The sequence below is a fragment of the Rosa rugosa genome, chromosome 3 (assembly GCF_958449725.1).
Source record: "Rosa rugosa chromosome 3, drRosRugo1.1, whole genome shotgun sequence".
Taxonomy (NCBI): Eukaryota; Viridiplantae; Streptophyta; class Magnoliopsida; order Rosales; family Rosaceae; genus Rosa; species Rosa rugosa.
In genome coordinates this window covers 31,137,650-31,155,936 of record NC_084822.1, presented here as the reverse complement: position 1 = coordinate 31,155,936, position 18,287 = coordinate 31,137,650, and the positions used below count along the sequence as shown (strand labels likewise).

The window sequence follows — 18,287 nt, the reverse complement described above, 5'->3', positions numbered from 1 at the left end:
TATCAAACTTCATAAGAAACACTTATTAGCACTAAAGATGCAAATTACAGTACAGGCTATGAGGCCTGACCTCTTCGGTACAAGATAGAAAAATAACCAAGAAGGCAGGAACTAAAAAAAGAACAAGAAACTGGGAATTGACCGTACAAGCATTTCTGAGTTTCTATTTCCTTTTTTTGGTTTTTGACAGGCCAAGGATGGACTGATGTCAAAAAGGATGGACTGATGTGGTAACAGTAGAATACTAATCTGTTATTTGTACTCCAGAAGTGGCAAGCTTCTTCTCTTCGCAAGCATTATCGTCAAGACCACTGCTTTGCCAGTTATCCTCAATGCTTCGCCCCATAAACTGAAGACTGCATTCCATGTTTCTTAAATTCTCCCACTTTTTTCTGATAGTGACCTTTGTTCAAACCCAGAATACATCTTAGACTTGAGCAACATATGAGTCCTCTATCTGGTCTCAGATTCAAACAGCGGCTAAGCCTTACCCATGTATGCATCATTTGTTAAGCAGCCAGTGGCATTTCAGCAACCTAGGAAGGCCATTCCATATGAGAATACCTGTTCATTCACACCCTGTTTCTATCTCTGAGAAATAATAACAATCCGCTCTTCCGACAATCAGAGAGCGCTCTAATAACCAGCCAGTGGTGGTGACCATTATTTACTCCCTCCGTGATCATGTTAAATGTTTGTCTGTCGACCAACTGTACATAAATTTGCTGCTCTACTTCATATTCTTCATATAATTTACTTGAAGGTATAGAAATTAGCCTCCTTCAGTATCCATAGTTGCTGATTCGTGACACACAAGACATAGATTTAGATCAACATCAAGTCAAAACAATCTTGTGTTCCCTGGCTCCACTCTTGCAGAGCTATAACAGAGTCCTGTCATGCTGATGAGAGGATTTAGAGTGTTCTCTAAACCAACCTGTACCTTATAGCAGAGTTTACAGTAAGGATGAGCCCAAAACCACCCAAAGCATTTTAACAGTAACTGCAAGATGGCAAATACAGAAACAAAGACTTTTGGGATACCAAGCAGCAGGGCAGATGCGCGTGGTCAATCCCCCTTCTGCAGCCAGCAGAAACCTTGAATGGAGCATAATTAGGTCAGAATGTAGTCAATGTACTTGCACGTATTTAAGAGAAGAATTCACGTTCAAACTTAAAAATCCCTTGCAAGTTGTACATCTTCGTTGGATTGAACTTTGGCAAACAAAATTGTTGTTCGACTGAACTAGTTTGGTAGGTTCTTCATCATCAACCTTTTGTTGAAATTCACACCCTCAAGCAGCATTACACAATCCCAAATCACAACCTTCCGCAGGCAGATTTTCTGAAAGCTTCCCAATTGATTAGCTGACAATACGGTTTCTCTGTATCACCTTCCCCAAAATGTTTATTTCTGGTTGAATAGACAATTTACTCCCCAAACCAAGTAGTCTTTCTGGCCAATTTTCCCAGCTGTTTTAATTGATCAACGAGAACCTTTTAGTAGTTCCATAACATTTTCCTTCAAGATTGAGGAAAGAAGTTGATTTTGCAGATGACCATGTGTTGCAGAAAACCTCTCTTGACACTGGCAAGAAATTACCAAGTAAACTCTAAATTATGGGAAATTGGTTACAAGGAACTCTAGCAAGGGGATACGTACCCCAAATGTCCCACGATTCCTCATATAAAATGCACCATCTTTAGACTGAAATCAATTCCAATGACTTCTTTTTAGAACGACCACAATTTGAATGCAGGAGTATTTTGTTACAGCACTGTCTTGATAGTTTCTTGGATAAGCTCAGTTTCATGCCTACAACCAAGAAAGAAAGTAATCATCAGGCGAGGTTTATAAGACATAAATTAACTCAACAATTAATCATGCAAGAATACCTATAGCCATACTGGGTCATTGTGTAAAGGCAGCTCCCCACCATTGCACTATGAGTGCTTTTTTGAAGGCTTCATCATAGGCCCTCTTTGTTTTCTGGGATGGGAGTAGGAGGGATGCACGTAATAAAATTCATCCACGCACCAGATAGAAGAAGCATAGTTTAACAATAGGACAGTGAAGGAAGTCCATGTTCTTCTAAAGAGCTCCAGTTTTGGAAAAAGAGTTCAGCCTTTTCAAGTTTTGGAAAATTCCCGAAGGGAAAATGAAATAAATTTTACTTTTCCATTTTTGATTATTATTATTACAGTATCAAATCCTACAAAAGTTCATAGCTCCACAGAAATATGTGCTGCATTACTAATAAAAGATAAAATATACCATCGAAGATGATGAAATTGTACCAAACAACTATGTTAATTAGTTTTCTATAAGACATTGACCATACACAACAGTAGGCCTATCTATATATAGTTGTTTGTATAACACAATCAGGTAGCTTAGACTATGATGCTCTTTAACTACTCAGAGCCATTAGAAACTGATTACATGCAATTAGTTTTGTCCAAAATACTATGTAAGCAATTTGCCAAACTTTTGGTTGAGAGCAATATTCCCCAAAGATAGTAAATACTTGAATACTATTTCACTGATCTAAAAAATGACACAAATACCGTATTAAATTTTCTACATGCATAACAAATGGCAGACAAGTACATAACTGGAAAAGAAAGGTGTTCCTTGAGAGGGTAATGTAATTAGAGATATAATGCAGATTAATGGGAAGAGGTAGAGAATATAAAAAGGAGAGCAGGAGATCAGCTAAGGAATCAATTAAACTGAAGACTCTTCTGTTTGACTCTTTTCTTCTTCTGTTCGGGGCAATCCATTTGGAAAGATCCTTAATTAATTTGGTACGGCAAATTAAAGATAATGAGGAAATTGTACCATTGACAACTGTTTTGAATATAATCAGGTTAATTAGTTCCCTATAAGACATCTACAGTCCACACATCACAAGGCCCTGAGGTCGAATTCAATCGTTTGCCATGATAATCATTTACCCATATCTCTCTTACTAAAATAACCAGGAATCCAGAAATACAAAGTCACATTCCCTGAGGTAAATTAAGCATCTATGGACAAAGCTACTCAAGTAAAGAAAAGAGGAAACAAATGCTTCTTACTTAAGCATACAGAGTCATAAATGTAATGAGATTGAATTATTGATAGGCATTAGGACCTTTATTACCGTAAACATTTCATTAAAAAGAAGGAACTTATATATATATAGTACCTATTGGAATTACAAAATGAGGTAATGGTTCTACTCATAGAAAATGAAAATGAACCGATAGTGAAAATTGCAACAAGAATTCACTTACTATGAATAAAATGTAACCAGCAGAAGAAGGAAGGAGAACGAAAATCGAAAAGGGATATATGGAAGAGAAGATTTCAAACCCCATAAAAACATCATCAAGCCGGAGCATCACCAATTTCTTGCAACTCCTTCCTCTTGATATACTCATTCAAAATCGCAAGCCTAGCCGTCTCGAAAGCAAAGTAGCCCAATGCCGAAAAGCAGGCACTATGAAGAACCCTCGGCCCCATTCCTCTTGTGAATCCCACCAACCCTTCTTCTTTCAGAATCTGCTTCACCGTCTCCGAAACCCCACTCTGCACGAAAGCAGCCACCTTATTCACATTCTGAGTCATCAGCCTCGTCTTCACAACGTCCAACGGCGTCGTAATGGAGGCCGAGATAGCTCCGGCCAAGGCGCCGCAAATCACGCTCTGAATGGGCTCCATTTGGGCCTGCTTCGTCTTGCTCAGGACCGCGGCTTTCAGGTACTCGAAGGAAGAGTAGCTCAAGACCCCGGCGGGCAAGTTTCTGAGCAAGGTTGCGGAGTAGCCTGCGTAGAGGCCCAAAACGCCGTCGTTTTCGAGGATCTTCAGCAACACCTGCCAGGACCGGCCTCTGGCCCCGGCCTGCATCCGCTGCGTGATGAGCTCCTTGGGCACCATTATGGCCGAAGAGACGATGTTGCCCATGGCGCCGGCGGTGGGAGGGATGAGGATCGGGGGGTAGTTGGGTAATTTGGAGAGAAACGACTTCCCCATCTCGCAGGTGCCGAAGTAGACGGCGGAGGAGGCGGTGGAGCCGACGATGACGGCGGAGATGCCGCTGTAAAACCCCAGGACGCCCTTGGTCTGGAAGGTCTTGAGGACGGCGTCGAAGGCGTTGGCGTAGACTTCGGAGGCGCCTTTGGTCTGGAGCTTGGTCTTGATGGTGTCGAGGGGGTGGAGGCAGAAGTAGGTGAAGGCTCCGGCGATGCCTCCGCCGCCGGCGCCGATGAGGGCCCGCTCGAAGACGGAGAGGTTCTTCATTATGGACTTGGCCTTGGGCGGGCGGGTGTTGGAGGCCCATTTGGTGGCGGTGGTGGTGGAGGCGAAGAATGGGATGTGAGATGTGGTTGGGGAGGCGAAGTGGGTGAAGAGGTTGTGGAAGTCATCGGAGGTTTGAGAATGGTGGTGGCCTGGGTTTGGAGAGGGGAGGCCTAGAGAGGCGGAGAGTCTGCTCTCCATGGCTGGGACTCGAGTTTCCTTTCCTATCTTGGTGTCATCTTAAGCACCGTGGAAATGGGATAGATACGGTGTCGTTTCTGTTGCTGTACGGCGTGTAGCATTAGATGTTGTTAGTGGGCTTGTGATGGCCATATATGGGCCGATATTTTGGTTTTGTTTTTGTTGATCCATAGACATATCTTAACGTTGTTGTGAAAAGATTCAAAAAAAAAGATGAAGAGATCGAAACACCTTTGGGACATCCACGTTTATGCCTTGGACCACGAAAAATGATTGTTAATTGGAACCATCAAGTTTATTTTTCTTTCCACAAGTTCACAAGTTGTTCGGATTCCCAATACATTATATGATTCCAAAATTACTAGATCATTATCGTAACATCCGATCAAGATCAAGTCGGGATTCAATAAAAGAGAATGCTATATCCCCACCAATATACCCTGGTAAGCAGTGAGGCCTAATCACTCGATGCCAAGGTTATATATTTTGATTATTTTCTTGGTCAATATTGTGTTTTATACATATGGACATCAACATAAACTCGACAATTCTGTTTGCCAGTAGTCTCCATTGGAAAAGAATCAATGGACGAAAGATATGTGTTTATGTTAGGAACCACATAATATATGTGGTACGTACTAGCAGATAGCTAGTGTGGGATCTGCTGCATCATTAAAATCATACAATAGTAATTGAAGTGGAGAATACATATGGTTGATCGATTTAAATGGTGGTGTATTAAGTTCACTATGTGGCATGCATTTCATACAGACATGAGTTTCTCTATGTGAGAACAAAGAAATCCTTCCATGCGGCACTGTTCAAGTATTATAACTTTTCGAGTCTTATTTTGTCATGTGTACATGTATAGTGGGAGGGAATTCTAACTAATGAGTTATATGTTTCGATCACATGTACCTATCCTTTTATTAATGTTTGAAGTCTAATAATTGTTTAGCATAACATCGTGTCATGTTTTGAATTTTTCAAATACATGATAAAGAAATTTGGCTATCCAACATAAAATCAATTGAAAATTGATAGATCGTGAAATCAACACACCAATTTAGAACAACACTTCATATTCTCACTGTCCAACTTATTAACATTTCATGTTAAATAATTAGCAAGGTTAATTTGCTGCCCGGCTAATTACTCATAACTCGTCAATATTGTCCTCCTTGCCTCGATCTGCAAAATGTGCATGTTAGGAGGATATACTCATTTTCTAGTGTTTAACCGTATTCTAAATATTAATGCCAACAACAATGAAATAATTCACTATAATTAAGTTGGTGTACAATGATATTTCTCATCACAACATATATACTTTCATTATCACTGATCGTGCACCCACTACACGTTCGATCGAGCCATGTACCAGAGAACCAGTGTGAGCATTTGGTATCAAGTAGTCTAAGTTGTTTCTTGCTTCACGGGTTCTATTCCTTTTGAAGGATCCTAGATGGAGCCTGATTTTTTCAGGGATTGCAAGTGGATGATCAATTATGAGTATTGATATTGATTAGAATGAACGTTAAATCAAACAAGCCAACTAAAGCAGTAATAAACACAAATTTTTGTTAATGCAGTAAAAACCTTATCGAGGGAAAACATATGCGTGGCTTTCAACTCTTGAAAGACTAAAACTAAATCACTAATGGAAAACAAATTACAAGTTTACAACACAAGGATTGCACTGACCGTGGCAATCCTTACTAGACTAACTTACTAGACCGTGTGAACTCATTCCTTGGTAACTATTTACACAAGTGATACACCTAAAAATCTCAGCAAAGACATAAGCTATGAATGCAGCAAGTTCTTCTTGGAGATTTCACCTTTGAAGTTTGTAGTACCCAAATTACCTCATAGGATGCAAGAGATGAATATGCATGAATGAATGGTTTGTGTTTTTCAAATTGTTTTCAACATGGAACAAGACACTTTTAAAAACAGAAAACCAGAGAGAATAACTCTTGAATAACAAAGGGATTGAATTCCAAAACTATTTTCAATAAATCAAAGAAGGAACAAACTTTCTATATATATAGAGGAGGAAGAAAATCAGTTCACATAAGAGCCCCTTAAACTCAGTTGGAGTAGGTAAAACCATAACCTTAATTAATTTCAGATTGCAAAGGTAAACCCATACCCCTAATTTCAATTGGAAAAACCAATTTTAGAAGCCAACACCCAAATCTCTTAATCATGGCTGACACAAGAATGGAAGCCATTGAAAAACCCATAACTTTGTGGCAATTTAAGAACCTTCATATGCTATGCATGAGCTTACCTGAGCCATGAGCAAGGGCGTAGGGAGAGGGGGCCAAGAATGGTCAGCTAACCCTTCTCATATTTTCATCTTAATTGTTTATTAGTTGAACTTTCTATATAAAAATATAATATAATATTATAATGACCCTCCTAATTAAGTCCTAACAAATGACAATAATGCTTTTTCAACTTTACAAAACCCAATTAAATGCATAATTTTATCTCTTTACTTTCCGGTTTTAATGTTGGCAAAATAGCCAAATTATCCCATAACTTTTCTCATGACTGACGATTTACCCCCTGAAATTTCAATTTTGATTATTTACACCCTCACTTTTCTAAATGTTGCCAATTTACACCCTACAGTTAAATTTTAGACTTTCCATCCAATTTCTCCGTTAACTTAGTTAGCACGTGAGAGGTCTTTTCGTCTCTGCAATTGTCACCCAAAAAAAAAAAAAAAGAGTGTTGCTATTTGTACCGAACAAAAATCTTAGTACACCCCGGCCAACTGTAAATTTTTTTGCCTCTAATATTCCAATATTACCCTCATATATTAATAAATCAAGAAAAAAAATACAAAATTACTTTGTTAAAAAATTAAAAAAATATTGCTATTCGTCTCCCACAACTGTTTTTTTTTTCCTCATCCTCTCCTCTTCTTCTCTGTCTATCTCTCAATTATCTTCTTCTCAGCATGACCTCTTCCTCTATGTTCCTTTTATCGAGATCAATATAACACAATCCCAACTTGGATCAATCAAGATGACCTTCACATGCTTGCTGTAATTTTAATTTTCATATTCCATACATATAAATATTTTAGTTTGTTCGATGGCTCCTCAATCTTATACACAATACAAACCCCTCCAATTGGAAACATGGAAGATCAAATTCTCATATGAATGTTTGAAATATTAATCCAGTCTGGCCTTCAAAGAAAAAGAAAACCAGAAACCTAAATGATCAAAGATGGTTAATTTCTCCTTGAGTGATATGACCATCCAATCATTTGATGTGACTAGCAAATATTAATTAAGCGATCAGTTGCAAGCTAATAACTAACCTTGAAATAAAGGGAGTGAAGAAGAAGAAGAGATGTACAATGAAGAAGCGACAAAGGGCAATTTTTTTTTTCATTCTTTTAACGAAGAACAGTTTTGTATTTTTTTATTTCTTTAACCATGTGTTGGTTTGTTTATTTTTTTTATGATAGTTGAAAAGATGAAAAAGGCCCTCACGTGCTAACCAAGTTAACGGAAAATTGGATGGAAAGTCCAAAAAATAACGATAGGGTGTAAATTGGCAACAATTAGAAAAGTGAGGGTGTAGATAATCAAAATTGAAATGTCATGGGATAAATCGGCAGCCATGGGAAAAATCAGGGGGTAATTTGGCTATTTTGCCTTTAATGTTTGATACATTCCTTTTTCAATTTCTATTAATACAGAGGAAATCATAATCGATATTCTCCAATAAATCAATCTAATAAGGTAATTTATAAAGCTAGGCATAAGTCAACTATTTAAAGATTTTACATGGAGCAATTATTATGATTTTTTTTTTTCAATGTAATATCTATTTATGTTTTGACCCTCCTAAATGAAATTTCTAGCTACACCACTGGCCATGAGTATGAAGAATGTCTTTTATTTTTTAACCTTGATCTTCGACAAGACAGCAAGCCATAATGGGGAAGCAAGCTGCAATTAAACTGTTCTTCAAACTTGGTCTTCGACAGCAACACAACCACAATAGAGAAGAAGATTGCAATTAAACAACATGGTCTTGGGCTTCATACTTGTGCTTCTAACTCTTAGGCTTAAAGGGTAGAGTTGTTTTGTTAAAATAAGGAATGCCAATATATATTTAATACTAACACCTTTCCTATATATTAAAACACCTAAATTCAGTTCAGAGTTATAGTTACAGTTACGCAAATAAAAAACCTAGCTGGCATGTATTTCATTACTGAAAGTCCGAATTGCAGATGAAGTTACTGAAATTGCTACGTCATGCTGCTCGTTCTCTTTAATCGATTGATCGTGATGTACGTCAGCCAGTAACTTTCAGAGGCAAAGTACTCTGCCAAAAGCTTCGTCCATGGTGTCTGGATTTCCTGGTATAGGTACTGTTAGCTGTGCCTGCGCCGTATGACAAACGGTGGTCCTTCTTTTTATCCACTTACCGTATTTCTGGATTTTCCTGATCCAGTTACAAACCTAAACCTAGCTAAAGTATTATCCGTCTTATCGTGTTAGGTTCTGTCATTATCTTGGATACGCATGCATAGTTATTCTACTGAAGAATGCAACTGCTTTGGATATAGAGGCATCATGTTATTATTGCGAACTAATTAATAAGGCTTTGCAAGTAGAGGGAGATTCTTCCATGCATGGCCCGACCGTTTCAGTTAACCCTTACCCGTGACTCACCAAAAACCTGAGCGACTGGGCGGCTCGGAGCAGTTGGCCGGGAAGGCAGGAAGAGAAGGAAAAGAGAGGAAAGGGCAGAGGAAACCTTAAGAAAAAAAGAGACAACGGAAAAGATGGAAGGTGTATCAAGAAAATGAATTAAGACGTGCCCTAAATGAAAGAGAGTGATCAATAGGGCATTATGGCAAACTATGGTTAAACTGAGGTTTTGTCTGCTTGTCTTTTGGAGTTTGGTGCGCATTTGATTGTGTTTCTCTCTACCAACAATAAAAGGCTTAAAAGCCAGAACATTGTGTCTGTGCCTCCATAATGGAATCTTGTTCTTTTATTTTTTTTTTTGGTAAGTAAGGGGTCAAAAGACCCAGAAACAAAGAAACAGAAAAGAAGGCTAACTAGCTTGGCCTATCATCATGCCTGGCAGAGATTCTTCTTTGCCGGGTTATACCATCAAGGTCATCAAGGTAAGCAGAAGAGGCATGAGTGGGAGGGCTAATACCATCAAGGTCATTGTTCTTTTAGCTACTACTACATGTGTTTCACTTTTAATAAAGAAGTTAATTCAAATTAAAGATAACAGCACACAACCAGAAAACCAGCAAACTACTCAATAATGCAGAAAAATTGAAGTATCACCATCATCCCAAATTGGAAACTTACTATGTACTTGGACCACTGGATCGATAATGGAATCATTTAATCTAGCACAAAATTGAAAACATGTTAATTTTGGCCGGAGGTGTTTGAAATTAAGAGCTAGATATTCTAGAATCCTAGATTGAAGAATTTTCCACACATATATTACGGATATTAATTAGATATAATATTAGATTATCTATATAGGATAGGGTACACACTGCTGCCTCAATACTATTTCATATATAATTAGCAAGGACGTCTAGTTAATTTAATAATAGTGTTAACTTACAATATAATGATACGCTTAAAATATGATAGCAACAAAATAAACGGCTTAATATAATTAAAAACTCCCAAAGAAGACCATCGACCAAGCCACCACCAGCTATATGCCTATGTACTGCTTCCATTGCCGCCAAAATAACCATCTTTAGCAAAATTGCGACAACAAATTTTATCATCAGCCTACTATCGAACTTAACACGAAATGTGATCACCGTTGGAAAAATATTGTCAAAGAACAGTGATAGTGGGATAATTTGCGCATCAAAAGAGTGCAGATGCAAGGGAACCTCAGAATTTGTTGGCCAATGTCAAAAATGTGGCCAAATTTTAGACAATCAAGAAAACATATAATTCTTTCTCGTAATAAAGAGATATTATATAATTCATAATCTTTTTTTTTTTGAAAGGATTTGATTTTATTAGATATCAAAGCCATGAATACAGGCCAGAGTCTAACATGCACTTACATAAGAATCCGGTGAAATCCGGAGAACCTATCTAAGCCAATACTAAACTCATTAGAGTCTAAAGGGACGCTCGCCGGAAAGCAAGCCTACAACGAGCAAAAACAACCTCGCTATTCTAAGGCAAAATCATTCATCCAGTCTAATTTGCCAGCATGCCATTGTGGTACAAATAACAACTAGAAACATCTTAGAACAACACATAGAGATTACTCTAACTCTACAAGGCTTGTAACCAGATGTCTAATAGCAGAGATTTAGGAAAATACTAGCTCCTCCCCCTTAGGGTTGGAGCCAGCACCATCCTTAGCCTCTTTAGGAGCCAACAACCTCGGCAACAGGTTGGTCTTGTTCTTCTTGTCCAAAGCAACTGTAGCAGACTCAACCATCCCAAGTTGGAGCGGCCCAATGACCCAAGCCCACTTCTCAAACCTACTGAAACAGGCCCAAGAGAGATTAGGTCCATTTGATCCAGGCCCAGGCCCAGAGGCCCAAACCCAAGCAAAGATGCTGGCCTGAGCATCATGTCGCCGCCAGCCTGTCGCTGCTACCGTCTCCGCCCTGTCCGGGGGTCGTCCACCTCAGACAGCCATCCTCAGAAGCATCACTGCACTACCACACCAGTGCCTACCGATCGGTAGACCTCCAACTCCGATTGTCGATCGCCTCGACCTCGACTGCACCCAGACTAGATGAGAATCCGATCTGCTAACCCGCCAGCAATCGTCCAACGCCGCCGTGTTAGCCCTTCACCCAAACCCCAGGCACGGCGGTACCAGTCCGACGAAACCTACGACTGATCTGCCTCGATTCACAGCACCAAGACCCGTCCACCAGAATCCTAGAACAAGCAGATCCTTTCGAAAACCTCGACCACCACCAAAACAGACCCTGAAATTGAATTCCCAAATATACTTGTTCTCTGATCCTAATTTAATTCATAATCTTGTTACTTATACTTTTGAAAAATGTTGTTTCATACTGATATTTACGATTAAGCGGAATATTTTTCTCCAAAGTGAATATACTAAATTTAAAGTTAATTTTGATCTTTAAATATAACCAAACAAAGAGGGAAGTATGTATCGAAAAAACAAAGAGGAAAGTTCATATATGTAAGGAATAAGGCAGACAGATCACCGTTATTTGGGTCCTGCAAAGTGCATCCACTTGCATATATTCATATCACTTAATTTACATTTTTTAATTTGACCCTAAAAAACATTATTTGTCAAAGTTAGGCATATCCATAGAAAAACAGTATTGCAATGCCATTAATTATTTGGGAAATTTTTTTGGATTAAATATCCTTTACTCCCTATACTTATAGAGTTTCATCATTTCAGTCTATGACCTTCGAATTTAACCTAAAAAGTCTCTGAACTCTCAATTTCCACCCAATTGGTCTCTGCCGTCAAAATTTTCTGTTAAAGTTGCTGAAAATGTCTATTATGCCCTCACTTACTCTTTTTTAAAATTTATTTTTTTCCTCTCTTTTATTTCTTTTTTTCATTTCACCTCTTGAAGGTCTGTCTCTGTCTTCTTCATATGTTCTCTTTGTTTTTTTGTTTTCAAAACTAGTACAGACAAAACACCAAAACAAGATCACATATAAATATATAGTACTTATCCATATACTGTTCTTGTTCTGAAATTGAATTCCCAAATATACTTGTTCTCTGATCCTAAATCCGGCAAATTCCCGCTGCGGTCCGAGAGAGTCAGGCCGACTTGGATTAGATTCAGCCAGTCATAGAAGTTATCGACCCATACCGAGTGGATTCGGATTTCTGAATAAGGCGATCGGCGCCGAGGAGGACGATGACGACATAACTTGAGGTATTCCAGATTCGACCGGATCTGGATCAACGTTTCCGATTGAAAATAAGAATAAATAACCAAATAAATTTTTGGTTCTTTGACGGACAATGAGAGAGAGAGAATTGGAAGAAAATACCCATGAGGTTAGGGGCGATGAAGGACATGTTTCTGTGGATGTGCAACCACAGATTGGCTCGAAGTGTTTTGACGTCGATTGTCGTCTCAAACGAACTGATAAATTTTAGTTTCTCACCTGGTTGTGGAAATGCGAAGATGCTTTGGCCTTTAATTCACGTGAAATTGACATTCATTGTTCGTCAACTTGGCTGACTCTTCCCCAGAGATATATGCACCAAGCTTTCCGAGCTTCATACCAAAGCTCCTGAACATATGTGGGGGTGGTCAATAATGATATGATGAATATACGAGTAAACATGACCATGAATATGATGATAATTACGATTGTAAATGCTGCAATTGATGACGGCTATTAAGTGCGGCAATGATAACGATCATAAAACTCGAAAATAAGTATAGGTATAAAGGCAGTAATAAATCACGACCAATGACCCAAGTCGCCTCACACCTATTAGTAGGGGGCAAGACGATCAGTTTTGATATATGATTCCGACTCATTTGGCTTGACTTAACTAAGAAAGTTATTGACTTAGACATCGGAGGGTTTTCTGCATCGAAAGGGAAAAATCCCGAAAATGTAGACTAATGTTCTTTCTTGTAGAAATCGTTTTTCTAAATTTCGCTTGCTGCTCATGGCCGAAATGCCTGAAATATTGTTCGCTTACCGACGGAATAAGCGTCACATTTCAGAATGGATACATGAGGTCAGTGACCTAAATGTAAACACAAGGCCGGTGGCCGAAACAAACTTATGAGGCCGGTGACCGAAACAAACTTATGAGGCCGGTGGCTGAAATGTAAACGCAAGGCTAGTGACCGAAAATAATACATGAGGCCGGTGGCCAAAATGTGAACTCAAGGCTGGTGGCCAAAAAATATGTGTGAAGCCGTTGGCCGAAATGAATGCAGGAAGCCTATGGCCAAATGTATGTGTGAGGCCGGTGCCGAGAGGAGTGCATGAGGCCGGTTGCCGAAATGCATGTGTGTGGCCAGTGGCCAAGAGGAACCAAGAGGAATGTGTGAGGTCGGTGACTGAAATGAATATATGATGTTGGTGGCCGAAATAGATACCTGAGGCCGGTGGCCAAAATGAATAAATGTTGTCTATCAGACTCGAAAGGAAATAGGTGCAACTCTGTGTCCCATAGAGAGACTTACTCTTCGCCTTGAGAAGTTGAAGCGGGGGCAACATTGTATCCCATGCAGAGACTAACTCTTCGCCTTGAGAAGCAACCCAAGAATTCAATATATACGGTTTAGTTTCGAACTCTGTGCTTTGGATGTACTCGTTTTTTTCATTATTATTTGAACTTCTTGTAAACACTGGTCCTTAGTAAGGGCGGCAGTGATATATAGGCAATGAATTATTTTTCTTCCTGTGCTTATAAGTTCACAACAAAGAAAAACAAAGGACAAGATGGGGAATAAAAAGGCTCTTGAGGAACGAATCCTCGAAGAGGTGAAGGATCAAGAAGAAAAACTCTCAAATAGGTGAACTCTCGAGGGGACAAATTCTTGAACAGATGAAGGCTCAAGAGAAACTCTCGAAGAAACGAAGATGAAGGCTCAAGAAGAAAAACACTCGAAGAGGTGAACTCTCGAAGAGATGAAGACTTAAGAAGAAAAACTCTCGAGGAGGTGAACTCTCGAAGAGGCGAAAGCTCTAGGAAGCGAACTTTCGAGGAGGCGTAGACTCGAAAAGGAAAATTCTCAAGGAGGCGACCGCGTTGAACACTTAAGGAGAAGAAGATCGTACGTCGTCAAAAAAGAGAGGACCTCTGAGTTGGGCTCAGGTTAGGGCCAGATTTTAGAAATTTCCTCTTAGGACGAGTGTCCAGAGAGAAAATTTGGGGGTATTGTGGGGGTGGTCAATAAATTTGACTTACAATCATGACGATTGAACCATTACATGAATATACGAGTAAATATGATCATGAATACGGTGATAATTACGATTGTAAATGCTACAATGATGACGGTTATTAAGGGCGGCAATGATGACGATCGTAAAGCTCGAAAACAAGTACAAGTATAAAGGCGGTAATAAATCACGACTTATGACCCAAGTCGCCTCACACCTATAAGCAGGGGGGGCAAGACGACCATGTATGATATCTGATTCCGACACATTTGACTTGACTCAACTAAGAAAGCTACTGACTTAGGCATCAGAGGGTTTTCTGCAGGTACCCCCCTCCTCTTCAAGCTGGTGGTCAAACTCCAAGTCAAGCTCGAAGGAAGCTTCTCGATCGTTCCTGATCAGCTCCCGCTCCAGTCTGCATTCATTGGTGAGTCTAAATCCTCTAAGGAATTTTTCGTCACCAACAACATAGCTTTGCCTACACGAAGAAGACTATTGGAAAATCATTTGGCTGCAGGCTGGCTGAAATTTTTGAAGAGACACCAGTAGCATCTGGGTGTATTGCTCAAGTGCATCGGGCTACTTTGAAATTTCGATACCCTGGTCAACAGGTGAAGCCCATAGTAGTTGCAATTAAGGTTAGACATCCTAGTGTTGGTGAATCAATTAGGAGAGATTTTGTAATAATCAATTTAGTAGCAAAAATGTCAAAGTTCCCATATGGGTTGCTGGTTGGGGGGGGGGGGAGGGGAGGTACCAAACTACCCTTTGAAAAATGAAAAATGACATAAGGTTAACGGTGTTATTAACAGCAGATACAATAATTGGGTCGGGTTTGTGTCTAAATTGAGGAACCTTAATTATCAGTGGCCGAAAGTTCATGTATTGTTTAAAAAATTCTCCCATTAATTTTTTACTCTTTATTTAGGAAAGGGGTTTAGAATTGGGTTAAGTTTGATTTCCTCCAATGTAATATATATATATATATATATATATTTTTTTTTTTTTTGAAAAGAAATTTCATTGAATCAATTAACGATTACAATCGTTTCTAATGGCATCCCTTATAAATTCGGGAGCTATGACAAACCAAGTTTGACTATCACTATTTCTTAAAGCATGCATGAGAAGCAAATCCATGAGCTACTGTATTTGCTTCTCTTGGTACATAATTAATTCTATAACCACCATGATTTTGCAGCACTAGTCTAATCTCATCAAGCAACATACTCATTGTAGATAAATCCGGTTAAGTTGAATGCAAAGCTTGAACCAATAAAGAGCAATCAGATTCAAACAGTACCTACTCATTCTGTAATGCCACTGCCAAATTGATCCCTTCCTTTAACGCCATCAATTCTGCATGGAAAGGTGACGTTACTAAAGGGAGAGGTCTAGCAGCACCAACTTGAAAATCACCATTAGCATCTCGGATCACAACTCCAGCACCCCCCCCTTTCTTGTTGCCGGCTGGAATGCACCATCACAATTAACCTTCACCCAATTCTCTTGTGGTCTTGTCCATTTCACCGATTGTCTCCTAATCTCCGTTGGCTGCACATTTACTTTTTTGAATTCCTCATACCAACCCATAGTGAGCAACACAGCCTCAGATACATGTTGTCTCTTATGTTCCCATAATTGGTTGTTCCTGTTTTTCCAAATCCCCCACAAGAGCATCAAACACCTAGCTACCTGCTCCTTTGTCAAACTATTGATTGCACCCAAAAACCAATCTATAAAATTGTCGCTCGGCCCAGTAGGCAGCTGTAACCCAACTCTATGCCAAACTTCCTGTGCATATGGACAATCAACAAAAACATGCAAACTGTTTTCCAAAGTATGAGGACACAATAAACACCCCATCTCTCCATTATAGCCTTTAGTACTCAATCCCACTCGTGTAGGAAGAATATTAACCGCTGTCTTCCATGCATGTAAAGCTACCTTGCTAGGTACTTTAGCATCCCATATTGCCTTCCACACTGCCTTATAAGAATCAACAGGTGGTGGGGGGGGGGGGGGGGCTAAAATTAAACCCAAAGCCACATCACGAGCAACAAAGTATGCACTATTTGTAGTAAAGAAACCCTTCTTGTGAAAATGCCAAATTTGTCTATCACTCTGTGCATGCCTTGTCAATGGAATGCTTAATATCAAATCAATATCAGTTTGGGTAAAGTACCTGGCAAGTAGATTTACATCCCAACTCCGAGTAATTGGGTCAATAAGCTCCTCAACAAAACGGGGTGCATCATACGGAGGAGGTGAAGATGGCCCTCTGGGGTACACATCTGGAATCCAATTATGATTCCATATCTCAATACGCTCACCATTCCCAACCTGCCATCTGAGACCCTGTACTAACACCTGCCTAGCTTCCACAATGCTCCTCCATGAAAATGAGGGTGTATCCCCTAAACCAGCTGTGAGATACTCATCATTAGGAAAATAAATAGCTTTATACAATCTAGCTAGCAATGAATTTGGATTCTGTAGCAACCGCCAACTTTGTTTAGCCAACATAGCCTTATTAAACCAATGCAAGTTCTTAAAGCCCATACCACCCTCCTTCTTAGAAACACATAACCGTTCCCAAGATCTCCAGTGAATTTTAGTTTTCTCCTCGGAATCCCCCCACCAGAAACCAGCACATAACTGATGCATATCATCACAGAGACCCAAAGGGAGCATATAGCAGTTCATCACATACATTGGAACGGTTTGAGTAACAGCTTTAATTAAAATTTCTTTACCTGCACCGCTTAATAATTTGGCTCTCCAGTTGACGACTTTCTTTGTAAGTTTCTCTTTCAAGTAAGCGAGTGCAGCTGTCTTTGATCTTCCAACATGGGTAGGCAAGCCAAGATAGTTCTCATGTTTATCCACCCTTTGCACCCCAAGGATATCTGCCAGATACAATTGCCTGTCCATACTAACATTCTTACTAAAAGCGACATTGCTTTTCTGTAGATTTACTCTCTGCCCAGAAGCTATCTCTTATGCATATAAAATATTTCTGAATTGCTGACATTCCTCTTCAGTTGCAGAGCCAAACAAAAAACTATCATCTGCAAACAATAAATGATGCAAAATCGGTGCAGTAGGAGTAACCTTGATACTGTGAATCCATTGCTGCTGTGCAAAAAACTCAATCAGAGAAGACAACCCTTCAGCACATAAGATAAATAGATAAGGTGACAATGGATCACCTTGTCTAATACCCCTAGATGGTCGAACATAACCCCGAACTTCTCCATTCACTAAGAAGGAATAACTGACTGTTTGGATACTAGCCATCACTAGATCCACCCACACTTCTGCAAACCCTAACTTTAAAAGGATCTGTCTCAAAAAATTCCACTCCAGCCTGTCATATGCTTTACTAATGTCAAGTTTTAGAGAGAAATACTCCTCCCCGCTTCTCTTCTTATGCAGAAAATGAGCCACCTCAGTTGCCACTAAAGTATTGTCAGAGATCAATCAGCCAGGTACAAATGCACTCTTTAGTGGAGATATAACCTCTCCCAAAATCTTCTTCAATCTATTGCCCAACACTTTAGAGCAAATTCGGTAGACCACATTACATAGTGCAATTAATAGGCCTTAACTCAGTCATATCTTTTGGGTCCTTCACCTTGGGAATAAGAGTGACATGAGTAAAGTTCACCTCTCTGATAAGATTTCCAGAAACCAGAAAAGAATGTACTGCCCTACAGACATCACTACCAACAATGTCCCAATACTTCTGGAAGAAGAAAGGAGACATGCCGTCCGGACCCGGGGCCTTGGAAGGATGCATCTGAAATAATGCTGCCCGAATTTCATCATCTATATATGCTGCCAATAATTGCTGATTCATCTCAAATGTAACTTTGGGATGGACA

At 39.5% G+C, this 18,287-nt stretch overlaps 2 protein-coding genes across 4 annotated transcripts; both read right to left on the bottom strand.

Annotated features, from left to right (window-relative positions):
- LOC133736584 (protein MITOFERRINLIKE 1, chloroplastic) lies at positions 1-4,527 on the bottom strand. 3 transcript variants are annotated; one of them, XM_062164127.1, is made up of 4 exons: positions 3,280-4,527; positions 1,897-2,126; positions 1,664-1,816; positions 1-1,588 (listed from the first exon to the last, which is right to left on the bottom strand). In XM_062164127.1, the coding sequence occupies exon 1, from the start codon at positions 4,481-4,483 to the stop codon at positions 3,374-3,376; it is 1,110 nt and encodes a 369-aa protein (XP_062020111.1). In that variant the 5' UTR covers positions 4,484-4,527; the 3' UTR covers positions 1-1,588; positions 1,664-1,816; positions 1,897-2,126; positions 3,280-3,373. The 3 variants fall into 3 exon arrangements, with proteins under 3 accessions (XP_062020111.1, XP_062020109.1, XP_062020110.1); XM_062164125.1 differs by having other exon boundaries at positions 1-1,816; XM_062164126.1 differs by lacking the exon at positions 1,897-2,126 and having other exon boundaries at positions 1-1,816.
- An 11,176-nt stretch (positions 4,528-15,703) lies between these two features.
- Positions 15,704-17,700, bottom strand: LOC133737557 (uncharacterized). The gene is made up of 4 exons (XM_062165085.1): positions 17,433-17,700; positions 16,586-17,309; positions 15,990-16,051; positions 15,704-15,870 (listed from the first exon to the last, which is right to left on the bottom strand). The coding sequence occupies exons 1-4, from the start codon at positions 17,698-17,700 to the stop codon at positions 15,704-15,706; spliced, it is 1,221 nt and encodes a 406-aa protein (XP_062021069.1).
- Positions 17,701-18,287: the final 587 nt, after the last annotated feature.